Below are 19,301 nucleotides of genomic sequence, written 5' to 3'. Positions count from 1 at the left end.
TTAATATAAAGAAATATAATAAAGATATATTTACAGTCGCATAGTAGTTTTAATTTTTGCCATTTATTCAAAAGAATGGCCACTACATGTGATTTCGCCTCCATTTGAACAGAACATATGGACCAATTTAGCTGGCATTTTCCTTATCAGAGAAACAAACAAGTCTTGAATGTGGGTGTTCTGCCAATTAAAACACTTAAGTGAGTTACAGACTGCAACTGATCTACAGATCTCATTACATAAATACAGTGCACTTTTGGAAAAATAACATAGTACATTTTTGCTCTGGTTTACTGCCAAATATCAAGCACCTTAACTGCTACATATAATTGTGTATAAGTGTAACTTAAAATAAATTTCTAGAATGATAGAGTTATGTTGTAAAATCACCATCATAAATGAGTTTTAAAAGAAAATATGTAGGACTTGGACTTCTCACAAGTCATCCAGCGACTTCTTTTTACCCATATCAAGCTTTTTTGGGACCCATTTTCTTCTCTTAACTATAATTTAACTTATTTTAATATTGTATTTTCAGTTGTTGTAACCCACCCTTGGACCTCATAGTGAAGGGGCAGGTTAAGAAATTGAATAAAAAGAAGTTAAGATTTTACCCATTTTTCATTTATTTTTGTCCCGTATTCCTTATTTGTAGTTATCTCTTGGTCTTTCCCATTTTCCATTTGTAATAACGCCAATTGGTGTGCCTTTCTTAGATGCATCACAATATTCTTTATTTTATCGCTGTCTTAACTATTGTTTCGCTATCATATACACCAGCTAGGATCAAAATGCAATGGAACTTGTGCATGGAGTACCACATACTGACAGGACAAGGGACTGAGGGAGACATCAATTTCCCACATACTTCAGTACCATCAGCAGCAGTTACCTTAGGTACAAATATCCCATGTGGAGAATATCATCTGTGAGAAAAACAGGTTACAATAGCAAGTGCTCTTATGTACTTGCTGTCTGTAAAATTGGTTGAATTCTGCAAATAGCTTGGATAACTAGAGCAATTCTGTCTAGAGGTTTTTTTTAGGTTTCAGTGAATTTAATCTTCTTGCTATGCGGCTTTTAGCAGCTTCCGTTTGCTGGTTTTTTTAAAAAATGGGTTTTTTTTCTTACCAATAGTAGCATATAATTTATTTGAAGTTGTACTCTAGCCTGGCATTGATACCAATGTAGGTGAGTAATAAATAAAATTAAAAATAAATTTGACATATTATGTGCAGAAAGATTGATAGGGCAGTTTCCAATCTCTCAATCTTCAACTATCTTTTTTTTTTTAGTATATATGTTTCAAAGAAAAGCTAATGACACAATCCTTTTACTAATTTCTCATATTAGAGGGAAGTCTACTAACTGGAAAAAATAAAATCCAACAGGGAGGCAAAAGCCACTCTTGGTTATGCAGAAATACTAACACTCACCTTGGCTCCATCTTGGCTTACAAGTGCAAACTTTGCAACAGCTCCCCAAAGCAGTTTCTCAAACAGTTTCTCAAAAGAATTAAAGCTACTCCCCCCTGTGGAAAACCTAAGGAACAGCAATAAATCTTTCTTCAGAAAAGAAGATTTTGTCATTAAACCTACCTAAATTAGATAGAGTATAAGGGGAAATATCTTACACTGATCTACCCTCCAGTATTTTAAGATCCTCAGGGTAGGTTTCCCATCTTGCAGCCATTCATTTTAAAGCTGGAGTAAAAAGCACATGCTTCCTGTGCACTGAATGACAGATTCCAACATTTTCAATGTAATTTACAAGCATTAGGTATATTTGTATCCAGTGTGTGCATACATGAACTACTTCAAATAAATCCCCTGCAAAGCAAGGCCAAACTATCCATCCTTCTAGCTAGATATAGTGACAGAGGCCACTGTGGAGTGTTTCAGAGTGCTTGCACATAATCACTCCAGCATCAATCTTACGTATCTTTCTCTGTGGGCCAATTCAGGAACAATTCTCTGTATTTTGAATGTAAATTTCCATAAACTAAGTTATTTATTTATTTAAAAGGGTGGTCATTTTAAACATTCAGTAAATTGCTGGCAGGATTATATGTTACCAGTACATGTGTTGCAAGGCTTTTAAAAACCACATTTTAGGGGACACAGTAGCAGTAGCTGCAGTGCAACCCTGACATCTAGTGACAAGGAAGGAGAATGCAGATTACAGAAGTTGAGCATAATCCAAAAAGTAGTGTTTTTTTAATCTTTTTAAAAAATAGGCATGGTATTATTTTCTATCAGACCAATTAATATTAGTGAGTGTGCAGGCTTTTAAAGATATGCAGAATCCTTCAAAGTGAGAAGGCAGCTGAATTCTCAGCAATATTCTATATATTCTAAGAACATTCTATTTTGCAGAAAGCAAGATTTTACTAACTTGCCAGTTCAAAGACATGGCCAGCTCCATGTAAATAGCCTTGGAAGCAAACTACCTTCTGATAGGCCCCCTTCTAGGCAGATCAATCTCATTGGACTTACCTGGCAATGGTGGTAGGCTGCCAAAAGCAGTGAGAAGCAGCAGCACTACAACCAATGCCAAAGGAATGGGACCATACCACCATTTTAGTTTCCTAAAATGAACCTCACATAGCATTGCATCAGGCAAATGAAAATGGTAATTCAGACCCAGCCATCCAGGATGGTGGGCCCAGGGTAGCATTAGCACAGTTGTTGGCTCTGCCTGGGCACTAGGGACCCAACACCTGTCCCAAAAGGGTTGCATGCTAACATCAGGTCTACACGGGGGAGCTGCTGAACCAGACCCACATGGGAATGTTACACACACATGAAGCAGTGTCTTAATGAGACATTGGCTTACAGGAAACCATTCTAATTTTCATAGTACAATTTCTAAATCCCCTTTTGTGCTTACACACCCGTATAGATACAACATATATGCAGATACCTGTTTACACAAATGTAGACTTCAACCCAGCCCTGACAGAAACCATGCTGCAGCCTACAATCTCCCAAATCATATCACATGGGGATCAAATCATATGTGAAGTGGCGCAAAGACACCTGATCTCCTTTGTGACACTGCAATGGCATATCAACTGATCCACTTCATCAAAAGGACTTAAATGTTTAGGATCAGGCTGAATGTTGTTAAAAGGCACATCCTCTTATCCAGCTGTATCCAACACTAGAGCTGCCAGCAAAGTTCTCCCAAGCTAGCCTCAAATAAGAGCTTCAGAGGTTTGAAAAAGCCTGTCTCAAATAAGATAGGGGACTTTAAAGCCCTCAACCTCTTATCTCATTCAAATCAAAAACCAAGCTATGGAAGAATTCCTGGCCTCCTTTCCCCACCCCCCACATCCCCACCAACCTTCCCTATTTCCAAAGCCCATGCCATCAGCCCCTCTCAATTCCTAAAACACACTTTCCAGCAGGAACAGCAGTAAAGGCCTTCCTTTACATCTATCCCCCTTCATATCCCTACTATGCTGATTCAGCAGGCCAGGATGCAAAACCTGCGGTCTGAAAGGAGATGTAGTTCTCCTAAGAGTTCAACACCAGCCCAAGATGGCTTTTGCTTGTTGCCCTGGGCTCCTACTGGAAGGAAGGGCAGGATATAAATCAAATAATAAATAAATATATGGCAGTTGAACTGTACTTCAGCATTGGCAAAGTTACCAAGTCCTCCACTGCACAAGACAGCAGATTACTTTACAGGATGCACAAAAGATTGTGTGGTTCACATAGAGATGAATGGCCCACAGGGAGGTTAGGGGGGTGGCCATGGGGCTGTTGCTGCTGCGCCCCCCCCAGTATGTGCTTCTTGAGGCGATTGCCTTAGGCTTCAATCCAATAATCCAAGCAGTAGCCTGTTGCACAAAGCCTGCTTCTAATTGCATCAAAGAGACAGAAAGATTGGGCTTGTTCCCTCTCTCCCTGCTTTCCTCATCTGTCACCAGTGCTGCTCACATCTGTTTACCAGCATACAGAAAGGAAAGGTGTTTGGGGGGCTGAGTGTGTGGACTTTTGAGGATGGAGAGGACTAGCAGAGATGTGGGGATGATGGTTTTTGACTTGAGGCTCAGGTTTCCTCAGTGGCTAGGAGTGCCTTTTACCAGCTTTGGCTGATGCATTCCGGATTGGAATAACTTGGATACAGTGGTTCAAACACTGGTAACCCCACAAAGAGACTGCTGTAATGAGTTCTGTGGGGCTACCCATGAAGCTGGTTTGGAAGCTTCAGTTGGTTAATCTAGCATTGGCTGCTGACATTTAATATCTGTATAGCTGATGCTATGGTACTGATCTTACTATTGGTATATAAAGTCTGAAAGAACCTGTAGCCAATGTAATTAAAAGATCAGCTCAGTTCTTATAACCCTACCTAATATTTGCCATCTGCCACTGGAGCACATCTGACAGTGCCTGGCGGTGTCAGACTGTCCTCAACAAGGAAGTGTGCATGTAGGCTGCAATCCAATATATGTCTACTCAGAAATAAGTCCCACTGGGTTCAATGGGACTTACTCCCAGGTAAATGTGTATTGGATTGCAATTTTAGTGTTGTAGCACCAGGAATATGGAACTTTCTCCCCAATGAAATCAACCTGGCACCGTCCATAATGAGTTTTAGGTACTAAATCAAAGCTTGGGGTATTTCAGCAAGCCTTCTTATGAAATTGATTTACTGTTTTCATAACTTTCTTGGCTCATGGCCCATTCTGTTCTTCTGTTTAATATATTTTTCTTTGATGTTATTTAGATTGGTGGTGGTGGTGTTATTAATAAACTGAAGAAATGATTGGCATACATAGGGGGTCCCCGACTTTTCATTCCAGAGAATTTTGGAAATCTAAGAAGCCAAGAAAAAGTTTGTGTGTTTTGTTTTCTAATTAAATTTACAAATAGCACATAAAAAACAATTTGTGATAGTTGCATTACGTAAATATGATATAGTTAATTAATCAATTAAAATGTAATTGAATTGTATCTTAACTGTGTTGTTCAGCATTCTAACTGTAGTAGTAAGGATACCATAGAAATGCAATTATATTAATAATAATTATTATTATTAGTCAATTTTGCAGCTGCTCTGCAGGCAGATTTCACATTTGTTCCAATAAGAGCTTTGCCTGCAGAGAAGCTGCAAAAGCAGAAACTAAATAAGAGAAATAATAAAGAGCAAATTAAAATAAGATAGGGATCATTATTCCACAATAAGACCATTTTTATTCATGCAACTTAAAAATATGCACTTCAATTTACTTCTGTGGTGTCTCTAAACTGAAGAAGCTGCTGAATCAATAAGAGAGTTGCATTTTTAAAGGGTTATATAGAAATTATAGGATGCTGAAACATAATTATGTTTCAGAAAATAATGAGTGAGATTGAGATAATGAAACAAATCCTGAGACAGGGCAGACAGGAGATGAAAATTGAACTTAGCAAAATGATGCAGGAGTTTAAAAAAATAGGGGATTCTGTGAAAGAGGATTTTGATGGGATTAGAGATGAGAAAAGAAAAATTAAAGGGAAGATACAAGCCATGGAGACTGGAACAAATGAGGAATTGGAAAAAGATCTGGAGTTTACGGATGTTAGAAATAAAGTTTACTGTTTGGAATTCAACGTTGTCTCTGAAGAAACTAATGAAGATATTAGTGATAAAGTTATCAACGTCTTGGATAATTTTCTTGACTGGAATGATGTGATGGAGCTTGACATAGAAAAAATCTATGGAATTAATTACAAATATGTGGACTTCCGGGAAGGGTGACTTCGCTTGTGCCTGCTTTTAGGACGGGCTCCCACCTCAAAAGAAGCTTATTCAGATATAAATCAGTCAGAACATTTTTTTTTTTGACTGATGAAATTTCTCCCGGGCAGGGAGAAACGTAGAGATCAACCTCAAAAGCCTGTTTTTGTTGGGAGGACTGGATTTCATTAATTTATGAGATAAGGTCCAGCCAACAATGCCGGACGGACTTCCGAACAAGCTCTATCTGTTTAAGCGATACGTTTATCTTTTCTTTAAAGAGAGAACGGACTAACAGGCAAGCACCCTTCTTTCTATTATTTTTTTTACTTGGTTTAAATTGTTGCAGCAAAAGGAGATTTGTCAGATTGATCGGCTTTGGACAACTTCTGGGTGAGCTATAACTCTTCTCTGTTATTCACGAAATTAACAGCTTATCTCTGTTTCTGTCGCAAAAAGCTGTCCTGGAAGTGCATTCTAAAGATATAAACAGAAGAGGGATTTCTATTCCTGATTTCTATTCCGAGGAATATTATATTGTCTGGGACTATTCTCTTTTTGGTCTATTTTATTTTGACGAATCTGCTTCTTCACGACGCCACTAACTGTTTTGATGCTGGGAACTAAATTTGTTTTGCATTCTTGAACATAGAGAGATAAGGCAGGTTGCTCTGTTTATACTGTGATGTCATCAAGCCTGGAATATTAACCCAATTGTTGCTGAAATAAGAAGTGGTTCTTCTTTATTTTTGTTTTGCTTTGTTTTCGTGGTTTTAAAAATGGCAATCAAGAAAGTGGCTGAGAATCTGGAAGTAACTATGTTTCAGAAAATAATGGATGAGATTGAGATAACGAAACAAACCCTGCGACAGGGTAGTAAGGAGCTGAAAATTGAACTGAGCAAAATGACGCAGGAGCTTAAAGAAATAGGGGATCCTGTGAGAGAGGAGAATGAGATCAGAGAAGAGAAAAGAAAAAATAAAGGGAAGATACAAGCCCTGGAGATTGGAACAAATGTGGAATCGGAAAAAGATCTGGAGTTTATGGATTTTAGAAATAAAATCTACTGTTTGGAATTTAACGTTATCTCTGAAGAAATTAATGAAGATATTAGAGATAAAGTTATCAATGGCTTGGATAATCTTCTGGACTGGAATGATGTGATGGAGCTTGATATAGAGAAAATCTATGGAATTAATTGCAGCCATGTGACAATGGAAAAACTCTTAAGAGATGAGCCAGTGCATTTTGTAAAAAAGAAGAACACAGATATGACTTTACAACAGTATTTCAGCAACTTATTCAGAATGGATGGCAAGAAAATATTTGGGATAGAGGAAATTCCCATCAGACTCTTATTATATGACTATGGCTACAACAGCAAGATTATTATGGAATACTGATAATGGAAGATTGGACACTGAAATTACTGGACTTAACAGGACTATTGAAGAAGGAAGATGGAACTAATAGGGATAATGGAATAATGGCTATTGAAATTATTGGACCTAACAGATTCTGATGAGATGGATTAATCGAAATGTTTATTTGGACTATGGTTATGACAATAAGATTATTATAATTATTAACGAGATGGATTAACTGACATGTTTATTTGGAGAAAAATTGATAGATATATTTCTTAAAGAATTGAAACCTCTCTTTGACTTTTTGTGGAAAGAATAAAGTAATGTTTATGAGATTTGATGATTAATTAAGATAACTACTGGAGGAAAGTGATTTTATAATATGATTTAAGAGACAGGATTGTTATATATTGTAGACCTATAACTGATTTGATATGTGACAAATGGGAAGTCAACATTTTATTTTTTTTGTTTAATCGTTTTTGTTTTGTTTTGTTTTTTGTCTTTGAATGTTTTATGATTTTGTTTTCTATGTTTTATGAAAATTTGAATAAAAAAAAAAAAAGGAATTAATTACAAATATGTGACAATGGAAAAACTCTTAAGAGATGAGCCAGTGCATTTTGTAAAAAAGAAGAGCAGAGAAGTGACTTTACAACAATATTTCAGCAACATATTCAGAATTGATGGCAAGGACATATTTGTGAAGGGGGAAATTCCCATCAGACTCTTGTTATATGACTATGGCTATGACAGCAAGATCATCATGAGATACTGATAATGGATGAGTGGATACTGAAATTACTGGATTTAACAGGATTATTGAAGATGGAAGATGGAATTAATATAGATAATGGAGGAATGGCTATTGAAATTATTGGACCTAACAGATTTGAATCAGATGGATTAAGCGACATGTTTATTTGGAGAAAAATTGAAAGATATATCTCTCAAGGAATTGAAATCTCTTTTGGACTTTTTGTGGAAAGAATAAAGTAATGTTTATGAGATTTGATGATTAATTAAGATAACTACTGAAGGAAAGTGATTTTGTAATATAATTTTAGAGACAGGATTGTTATATATTGTAGACCTATGGTTGATCTGCGACAAATCGGAAGTCAACATTTTATTTTTTTTGTATAATTGTTTTTGTTTTGTGTTGTTTTTTTTGTTTTTGAAAATTTGAATAAAAATTAATAATAATAAAAAAAGAAATTATAGGATGCTAACCAGTCCCTATTCCGTAGTGGGCCATTCCTCATCAGTGTTTGCATCAGGATGAAAACTCCCATTGGCACCAATGGCAGCTTTCTTCCTAGATATTGGGACTGTGGTGGGGTCAAAAAGTCAAAGATCCCTCCCTAACACTGTGGTCCCAATCTGGATCTCTGTCATGGCCCCGTCAGAGGACTCCTCAGATGAGGACGACTCGGGAGTAACAGCAGCAGACCCAGGAGCAGCAGACTCAGAAGGAGACATGGAGGAGCCTCCTGAGAATCCAGCTCCTTCTCCCCCTCAGCTGCAGAGCACCCCAGATACAGCAGAGGCCCTGCAGCCAGACACAGACAGTGAAAAGGATACTCCCCCCTCACCTGCAGAACGTAGACAGCAGAAGGTCAGGCAGAAGAGGGGCAGGCCTGTCTCCTTAAGGCCCAAACGCTGAGGGCTCACACCTGCTGTCAACCCTGCTCTTTATAAGGCACACCTTGGCGGCCGCTTGTTGCTGACTGCAACGTCAGGCGTGGCTTGTGTGTTCCTAGTTTCCTTGCAACCTCTTTTGGACTGACCCCTTGGCACTTGATCCCGGACCTCTACTGACCTCGCTTCTGGACTCCTGACTCGGCAAGTACGCTTCGGACAAGCCTGGCCCTTATCAGCTCCCCTCCTCCTAGACCTGGCAGATTTATGGCCAGACTGCCGGCTAAGGACTTTGCTTCCCTGCCAACCACCCAGGAATTCCAGCCCCCACCGGCACTGCTGATGCAGTGTAGAGCTGACAATCTCTCTCTCTCTCTCTCTCTCTCTCACACACACACACACACACACAAGTTGCTATTAAGTAAATGAAAACACAAGCATGCTTTACATGATTAATGTCAGGCTACCAGGAGAAGTTCAAGGTGCTGGTATATAAAGCCCTATACAGCTCATGGCTAGTATACCTAAAAAAAGTCTCATCCCTTACATACCCAGCTGATCACTGCATTCTACAGGAGAGGGCCTCACACAGACACCATCTTATTAGGTCTGTTCCACACAATATAGGAATTGGGCCTTCAAGTGTTGTGGTATCTACCCTTTGGAATACCTTCCTGTTAAGTATTAGATAGGCTGTCTCTCCTGTGTTTTCAGTGCCTACTGAAGGCCTTCTTCTTCCAACAAGCCTTTTAAGTAGAGAACTTTCCCAGTCTGCATCTGTACTAGAGTTGTTAGAATTTTTTTTTAGATGTTTTGATTGAAGAAGGGTGGGATATAAATTTAATAAATAAATAACATCATGTCTGGTTGAATCCTCATGACTTAGGGACAATCCAGTGGCCCCTGGCAGGGTGTATCAAGAGCCAGAGGATATTGCAGATCTCCCTCTCCATGGCCAGAGAAGGACGTCCACCCTCAGAGAGGGAGATCAGTCCTTAGAAGTCCCCTCCCAGAGATCACAGAAGGTACACTCACTGGTGCTTCCCTGACATTGAAGCTCCAATGGCAAAAAAGGGGCACCTTGGTCAAGGAGCTCTGAGTTCACTGGATGTAAAGCCCTCCCATTCTCCTGATGCGCCCTTGAAGAAATATTTTGGAGCTGGAAAGGAAAAACTTTTTCAAAAATAAAAATGCTGAAAGAAAAAGGAAAAAGCTACCCTCCTCACACCTTCTGCCCTACCGTTGAGAGCCCAACAGGGTTTTGGATTTGATGATTCACCTGCACCCAGTTACTCCCTCCCCTGACCTGGAAAGATTGCTCTGTCCAGCAACTAATAATGTGAAGTTTCATTTATCTTTTATTATATTCTTCTTGTGGTAGGGAACTCTTGTCATGAGCAATGCATGCATAGATCTGGAGAGACAGAGGGCACCATCAATGGGCAATGCAAGAGACAGACGTTTACAGCCGAATTCTACATATGTTTCTTCAGAACTAAGTCCCACTGAATTAGCTCTTTACTCCAACAGAAAATGGGCAGATGAATGGGGGGGGGAGACATAGAGGCAGCAGCAACTTGTGATCCTGTGCCCAATTACATGAGAATAAACTCCATTTAAGGCAATGGTAAACCACCTCTGAATACCCCTTACCATAAAAACCCTATGAATACGTCCAAAAAGATTCACAAGGTAGCCATAAGTCGTAATCGACTTGAAGGCACATAACAACAACAAAAGTCCCACTGAATTAAATGGGGTTTACTCCCTTGTAACTGGACATAGGATCACACATCTTCAGATGCATCATACTTTCTCCAGGAGGAAAAGAGAGAAGTTGCTGCTTTTGCTGTGCCCTCTGTGTTCCCCACCTATTTATTTGGCATTCAGTGGTTATGACTGTCTTGTAAAGAAGCCAGTTTTTATTGGAGCAAGTAAACTGCTTCTTTGCAAAGATAACTGCATCACTGAAGATGAGATGTGGAACGGAGCGTCTTTCTTTTTGTTCCAGAGACAAAAATAATGTGCCTTCTGAATAGACTAGCTTGTTGTGCTTTTACAGACTTTCAAACATATAAGAAATCCACTTGTCAACTGTATGTAGTTTGTATGCATAGCCCCAACAATGCTCATCAGTTAGGCGAACATTATAGCCTTTCATGGAATCCTATAGGAAGGTTATTTGTTCTAACCCTCTGCAGGAGAGGGAGAGAGAACAGCTCTTTAAGTATAGCCATTCCATCCTGCTTTATTTTGAGATTTCCAGGAACAAAAGGAATATCAGTCCCTTGAAAGCTCCCAGAGGTGCCCAGTAATGGTGTCAGCCTGAAAAACAAAATGAAAAAGTAGGCAAATACTTGGATCCCACCAACACAAGAGAAATGATAGCATAGATACAGTTTCTCCACTGCTGTTCAGTCCTCCTTGGATTAGAGTTCTAAATAAAAAAAACCCTGATAGTTCTTTTGTTACTTTAAATGTTGGCCAATTTTTAATTATTATTATTGATACTAAGGCTAAAATGATAGAATATCAACAGTTCATGGAGTAACTGGTTTTATAATGCTTCCTCGATTATCTGCAATGGTTGATGGAGCAATTAACATTTTATGTGTGATTATCTCCATCTTACATTTTCTAATCCGAGCAACACTAAGAGTGGGATTGTCGTCATTCCCCCCTGGATCCATTCTTCCAAGGAAACAGTACCATCATGGTCATAGTCAATTTCTTCCATCATTTCATGAAGAATCTGTGGAATAAAAGGAAAAAAAGGAAAAAGAAACCATATATTAAAGTAAATGACATCAAAATAGGTTATGTAAATACTGAGAACCACTTAATAGACAAGGAAATAAGAAGTGATTTTTATCTCATATAGCTTCTTTGAAATGGCACTAAAATATTTTTCTCACTTGAGACTTTACATTAAAACAATACTGAGCAATATGTTTTTTAAATCTTCCCCAGTAGCACTTTCTTCAACTCTACCACTGAAATCAATGAAAATTCTGATCAGTAAAGTTTCCAAAAATAACTTTTAAAAAATTGTAAACTTCATAAAGAAAAGGAAGATAAATCCTCAATGTGCTTCTGTGAAAATCCTGCCATGCTGCCATCACAGAGTACCAATTCTTTGCAAAATAAAGTCAGCCTTACTGGTGGGTACAAGTGCATGCTGCATTTCCACCTGGCTGTATCTGAAGGACAAGTGGGGTAGTGAGGTCATCAACTGTTGTGAGGATAATATGGAGGGGGGTGAACTATGTACATCACCTTGAGCTCCTTGGGGTGGGTGGGAAATATGGGATATAAATGTAATAAAATAAAATAAACTCAGCTAGATCAACTGTCAGTTAACTCTTACCTCCAGTTGTGACCATTCCATCTCAGAAGAACTGAAATCTAATATAGTTATTTTCCTCTTCCCATTTGAATCACATCTCTTTACTATAAAGGTTCACAATTTAACTATAAATTGTTTAAAAAGAAAAGTGGTATAAAGACGCAGTTAGGACATTAAGCTACTAAGCAAGCAAAAAGATACATCTACTAAATCCTATCTGCCGTACTTAAAGAGTCACTTGTTGCATCTTTTCCCTGAGCAGGCCTTACTAGGCAGGCTTTTTGCACTCTAAGGTTTTAAATTCAAATGCAGTAGAAGACATGTCATATTCATAGATATGGATTTTTAAGGTACCTTTCCATGTTATTTTAAGACCTTTGTCCATTACAAAGAATGTATCATGATCATACAAATGTTTTCATCATTTTTTCCCATATGGATTGCACTGCTTTAATATAACTGGAGCTGATAGAAGCTCCTAGTTGGACTCTCAGGCCCATCCTTCCTTAACCTCCAGTCATAAATGCTACTGAACTATGTTCCCATTACTTTGCTTTCCATTGTAACATTTAACCAAAAGAGAATGTCAAGCAATACTGCTATAACAAAACATTAACCTTTAATCAAATTATTCAAAACAGTCCTCAGACACTTTCATTATTAATTAAATCACCGATGTGAGGAAATGCTTACTGGACTGAGTTCAGTGATATCCCATTCAAGATATTCTGCAACATGCATCATCTGAGTGATGATGTTTTCCAGCTCCTAGGCATGAAGGCAAGATAGAAAATCCTTGTTAATTAAAAGTACTTGTTAAACATATTTATGCATACCTCCTCTTGTCTTAAAGAAATCCAACTGAACTGTCCTAATGCAAAGTAAACAAGTATCTGAAAAATTAATTGACACGGTTGGTGTTTTTTTAAAAAAAGTTTTTAAAAATTCATTTACCTAGCCAAAATAATATTTTAGAATTCTCCTGCTAAAATATGAGTGAAAGCAGAAAGGAGCTTGGAAATGTGACTACAGAATCAAGCAAGATCAGACAGCGAGAGAACCCAAAGGAGTCCTGATATAGAGGCAGTTGCGATCTAGGAGACCTCACCCAAAACAAGATAATCTCTTTTAGAGGTTCACCAAACCTTTGCCCCCCTCCATGTTGGTCAACTACAATTCCCATCAGCCCAAGCAAGCATGGCCAATGACCACGGATGATGGGAGTTCTAGTTCAGCAACATATGGTGGGCCAAAGATTCTCCAATCTAGAAGCAGTGTTATCTAGCATCTAATTTGTCCCTATGTCAATTGCATGAATGCAATCAACTTGCAGTTTGTTATGTTAACAGCCATGTGGAAGCATGAACAGCCTCATCAGGAATATGGGGTTGGCAATAGATGTTTTCACACAGTTTCACAAAAACTGCCTCTCCTCAGCTGTTATTTTTATTTCAAAGAAAGCTCTCATTTGCACCAACGGAGCATTCACACAATTAATGTTATGTGTCATTTGACCCTTACAACCTTTCTGATTTACTGGTATCTGATAAGCATAATAGGAAATTACTTTTCACTTGTCACTATTTGGTTTTAATTTTATATATACATTCTACCTCTTATAAAACTTGTTAGCCATCCTGTCTTTCCGATAGCTAAGATATAGCTTAAATCAGAATTCTTCAATCTTTTCAAATACAGAAACCTTCTTTAGCTAGGGGCGAGGAATTTGCAATTTTGGTTTTCAAAGCAGACTTGCCAATTTAATCTTGTTGGATCATGTTCTGGATTGAACAACAACAACTCCATTTTTAATTCACAGTCCTGCAGATTTATTTACAAGAGGGTAGCCAATCTTTATTCATTTCTCAATTATTTTTAAAGAAAAAGATGAAATACCAGCTGGAGAAGCAATTGCAGGTAGTATGTGGTAGCACATCCTAACTGCCACAGTGCATGTTGAAAAGGTTGCACTTGATTCCCCCTGGGAGTGCATGTCCTTGATGAAGTGCTGTTGCTCTCAGGAAGAAATGTGAAAATGTAAATGTACTGCCTTCAAGTCGATCCCGACTTATGGCGACCCTATGAACAGGGTTTTCATGGTAAGCAGTATTCAGAGGTGGTTTACCATTGCCTTCCTCTGAGGCTGAGAGCCAGTCCCAAGGTCACCCAGTGAGCTTCATGGCTGCGTGGGGATTTGAACCCTGGTCTCCCAGGGTGTAGTCCCAACACCTTAACCGGGAAAAAACATGATTGTCCCCATGGAGGCAGACATGTTTTTTCTGCACAGTTAGGTCAAACTCAGGTTGTTCACCCAACCCACAACTCAAAAACTAACAATTTTCTTGCCTCATTTATTGACATGTTCCTCTCTCATTCACATGGATTTCTTATACTGGCTTAAATCCAAAAGGTATTATTCAGCGAATGGAAAGCACATTCTCACAAGTGGGGAGGGGCCGTTTTTAGTGATTTGTTCTTAGATTCTACTGAAATCAGTGGAGCAAGTTAGTTATGACACAAGTACCACTAATTTCAATAGGAACAAAATGCAAACAGCTTAGTCTGGATCAAACCCTAAAATTATATCTTTATTGAAATTATCTATTGTGTTTTTGACATGAACCTGCAGATTCTTACAAGTTTGCTGTTTCTATCACACTATGACATTAATGAATGCTGTTATGAATTTAAAAAATTACCGAATTGTCCAGGTAACCATTCCCATCTGTGTCATACAAGCGAAACGTAACTGAGGAGAAAAAATATTAAAACTATTATCTAAGAAAGGCAAAAGACTCACATTTTTAACTTACATCATTCATTACTAATAGATCAGAACACAACATTTATTCTCAGTTATACTAAAACCTACAATAGAATTTATTGTCTTCCCACCAGCGTCACAACTTGCAGCAACATTTGATGACAGGAGTTGAAGTCAATCAACATCTGGACGCACCATCAGGGAAGGGCCTAACTCAGTGGTAGAGCGAATGCATGAAGGCAGAAGGTCCCAGGTTCAATCCCCGGCATCTCCAGGTAGGGCTGGGAGAGACTGCTGCCTGAAAACCTGGAGAGCCACTGCCAGTCAGTGTAGACAATACTGAGCTAGATGGACCAATGGTCCAATTCAGTCTAAGGCAGCTTCCTGTGTTCCTATGCAGTAACGATCGGTGGAGCCACATTGGCCTCCCAGTTTTTCAACAGCATGGGTTACGGCCGCTTGCTGAGAGGGAGGGGGAGGTGCAGGGGAGCTCGGTGCAGTGCAGTACACAGTAGTGGACCCTATCCAATGCTGCTGCTGCCATGCCCCACACCACCCTGTGCCTTGCCCCTCACCTTCTCGGTAAGTAGTAGTGGGAAGCCAGGAAAGCAATGCAGCAGCACCCCACCAGTTGGCACTACCTGAATGGCCACAGGTTCCTTGGCCCTGATTTAAGGTTTCACCAGAATTAACCTATCATCTTTTCTTAATCAGGGTGAAAGCACACATTTTAACTCTTCAGTTTTCAGCAATATTTAAAAAGTATAAATCTGTAATTAAACAACAAAAATTAAATTTGGGAAATGTTCACTAGAACTACTCGTAAATGTCAATTCCCTCCCCACCCTCCACCTTTTCCTTGAAAAAATGGATTACATGAATTATTGCAATTACCTGTCATATATATGTTGGAGACTTGTATGCATCTTCTTTCTCCTCAGAGTGTGATTTTTTTTAATTTTAAAAAAATCACATTTTGTACAGAAAATGCACATGTGGGTAACAAAATATGTGAACTGGGTAATTTACAGATATAACTGATGTCCAAATTCACTGCAGAATCATTACATGGCTTTATGTGCCAGTTGCATCCGAGGCTGCTCAACTCGCACATTCTTTTATCTCATAAACTCATACCTGTAGGCAGTCTGGGGTGCATGCAAGTAGAAGTAAAATGGTGTGTGTGAGCCAGTCTTAAGCCCATTTTGCAGGCAAATAAACTATGATTACAACATGCAAAAGCGCTTTGCTCCATTCCCACTCCTGATTTTCCTACATGGGCACAAACAAGGGACAAGTGGTAAGGCAAAAACAAACCTTGGCTTACTGCTCATGATTTGTTTGGAGAGAAGCCTGGGTTTGGACAACAAAAAAACCCAAACTTGGGTTTCTTTCCTCCCTTGCATGGCAGAGTCAGAAATGGAGGGAGGAGGAGCAAAGCACTCATGCATACCAGGCCTTAGTCTGCGAAACATTTTTCCTTGAAATCAATCCTCATTGATTCCTCTCCCTCATATATAACACACACAAAAAAGCATCCACAGAATCTACATTTTAATAAAATATAACAAGAGGATCACAGTAACAATGCTATTCAATTAGATCAATTTTAACACAATCAATTTAAATAAAATAAGTCATCATAATATTTGGAAAATAAATTGTTTTACCGGACATGCTTAGACAGTTTATCTATTTAAAAAAACACAGACAAGACTAGAAAAAAGTCTTATCTCTCAACTTGCAATGAACCTGAATCTCCAGCAGATAGAGCCTACTGTCTACATTTTCACAGCAAAAATTATTAACAGCCTATACTGTTAGGAAGTGCATCAAAGACTGGAAAACATTATAAATGTGGAACTTTAATGAATGGGTACAATTCAGTCAACATTACTCACTTTTATCTCTTATTGATTTTTAAGGGAAAAGAAGGTTGGGACCCCCAAGTACTTAACTGTGGCTAGATTGAACATTTTGATCACAATGAGGTCCACAGATTTGCATAATAGTTTATTTTGTGGGTATGGCAAGCGTTGTCTTAATTGCTTTCTGGACATAAATGACATCTTGAGCTCAGCAGTACTCGCCATCTAACCATGAGCTTCCCTGGGGCTCCAATTTAATCCGGATAATTTCTATTTTACAGATTGGCATTTGTAAATCATTATCTAGAAGTCAAACTGCATGAACAACTACAGATAATGGGTGATATCTAACTAAGTCATATTCAGACTAAGTCCATTGATTTCAGTAGGTCTACTCTGAATACAACTAACATTAGATATCTCCCAATAAATAATACAGGTACAGTGGCTGGGCCTCTGCCCCACAAAGCTTTTTAAAATCAGCTAAAGTTATCTGATTATTTTATTGTTTTCACAAATTCCCCAGAACATGGCCAGGCTCCACTACAACTGTGGCAGGCGTGAACCAGGCAGTATCTGTGTAGAAACACACTCACTGTTCTGCTGATTCCTGTGTGTCTTCACCTCTCTTCTCAAAACGGGGGCGCATGACGCTAGTCAAACACCAGGTCATTTTACTATAAAACCCAGTGGAAGCAGCTTGAGTGCATTTTTTAAAAAATTCAGATTCAAAGAGATTTCACAACTGATCGGCAGATCAACCCATTCCCCCTCCAGGTGTAGCTAATGGAAACACTTTTATCTGGTGACTAGTGTGTTTACAGCCTTTGACAATGAAATTTGTTATGTCCACTCCATCCAGGCTTGTTGAGAGAAATAAAAAGTACAAAGCAGATAATTAAATAATCATCAGTCAACACTTCCCCTTTAGAAGAAACTGTCCAGATTCTCTTAAAGGCCCCTTTCCAAATGTACTTGTGAGAACTGTAGCTTTAATGTACAGTATGATATTCTCTCTGAGCAGAGCTTGGAAAAGTTACTTTTTTGAACCACAACTTCCATCAGCCCAATCCAGTGGCCATGCTGGCTGGGGCTGATGGGAGTTGTAGTTCAAAAAAGTAACTTTTCCAAGCTCTGTCTCTGAGGCACTGTGGGTTGGTGGTTCCCGAGTTAGGATAATTGGTCAGATGCCTGCTTTGGATGGGGTCGTACTCCCTCTGAAAGAGCAGGTCCGTAGCCTGGGGGTGCTCCTGGATCCATCTTTGTCGCTAGAGGCCCAGGTGACCTCTGTGGCTAGGAGTGCCTTTTACCAGCTTCGGCTGGTAAGACAGCTGCAGCCGTTTCTGGACCGGGATAGCCTGACCACTGTTGACCATGCACTGGTAACCTCCAGGCTAGATTACTGTTATGTGCTCTATATGGGGCTGCCCTTAGTCCGGAAGCTGCAGCTGCTGCAAAATGTGGCGGCAAGACTGCTCCCTTGGACAGGGTATCACCAACATGTCACCCCGCTGCTGAAAGAATTGCACTGGCTGCCCATTTGCTACTGGGCCAACTTCAAGGTTCTAGTTTTGGTATACAAAGCCCTATACAGCTTGGGACCAGGTACCTGAAAGACCATCTTATCCCTTATATACCCAGTTGATCACTGTACTCTGCAGGTGAGGGCCTCTTGCAGATACCATCTTATCAGGAGGTCCGTTCTGCACAACATAGGAAACGGACCTTTAGTGCGGCGGCACCTATGCTGTGGAATTCCCTCCCCTTAAATATTAGTCAGGCGTCAGCTCTGTTATCTTTTTGGCGCCTTTTGAAGACTTTCCTCTTTCAACAAGCCTTTTAAGTTGAGACCTTATCCCAGTCTGCGTCTGTGTTGGAATTGCTTTTTAATATATATATTTTTAAAAGCAATGTTTTTTAACCCTTTTTAAAAGATGTTTTAAATGCTTTTTAAAAAAAGTGTTTTTAAAGTTGTTTTGTTCTGGTGTATTTTAAGGCCTGTTTTTATGATGTTTTGATGTGTTTATAGCGCTTCTGTTTGCTGCCCTGGGCTCTTGCTGGGAGGAAGGGCGGGATATAAATCAAATAATAAATAAATAAATAAATAAAATTATGTTTGATATACTACTTTCCTATTTTTAAATATATTCCTTTCTCTTCTGTTTTCTATGTTCCCTCCCTACTCCTTGATATATTTTTATTGCTGCTTTTTATTGTATTTACTACAATGAAAAGTGTTAAACAGAAACATTTAAATAATTTTTTAAAGAAAAAATTCCTAGGGTAATCTGTTTTTATCAATCTCATATCTGTTAAGTGTATATGTTATTGCCAAATACTGAAAAACAACAAAGTTACCATCAATTGACAAATGGTCCTTGAAAATATGTCATGTCATGATCATGTTACAATTGACAGCAATTGTAAGTGTATGGAACAGGATCAAATATTAATGTTATATTTAAAAAACAATGCAAATTTTGTGATATTCTGAAATTGGAATTTTTATAATATAAGTATACATTTGGAAAAATTATCAGTTTTATAGCAATGACAAGGATCAGTTATAATGGTCATGCCTCTCA

At 38.7% G+C, this 19,301-nt stretch overlaps 1 protein-coding gene across 4 annotated transcripts in view; it reads right to left on the bottom strand.

The window, feature by feature from the left end:
• DGKB (diacylglycerol kinase beta) overlaps window positions 1–19,301 on the bottom strand; it is a 430,346-nt gene that overhangs the window by 337,801 nt on the left and 73,244 nt on the right. For all 4 annotated transcript variants that reach the window (XM_061585671.1, XM_061585674.1, XM_061585672.1 and 1 more), the window contains exons 7-9: window positions 14,784–14,833; window positions 12,778–12,852; window positions 11,371–11,490 (exon numbers count right to left, since the gene is read on the bottom strand). In XM_061585671.1, the coding sequence (XP_061441655.1) occupies window positions 11,371–11,490; window positions 12,778–12,852; window positions 14,784–14,833 (245 nt within the window). The remainder of the gene's footprint in view (window positions 1–11,370; window positions 11,491–12,777; window positions 12,853–14,783; window positions 14,834–19,301) is intronic.

Source organism: Rhineura floridana, chromosome 10 (assembly GCF_030035675.1).
Source record: "Rhineura floridana isolate rRhiFlo1 chromosome 10, rRhiFlo1.hap2, whole genome shotgun sequence".
Classification (NCBI taxonomy): domain Eukaryota; kingdom Metazoa; phylum Chordata; class Lepidosauria; order Squamata; family Rhineuridae; genus Rhineura; species Rhineura floridana.
This window is presented reverse-complemented; position numbering and strand designations above follow the sequence as displayed.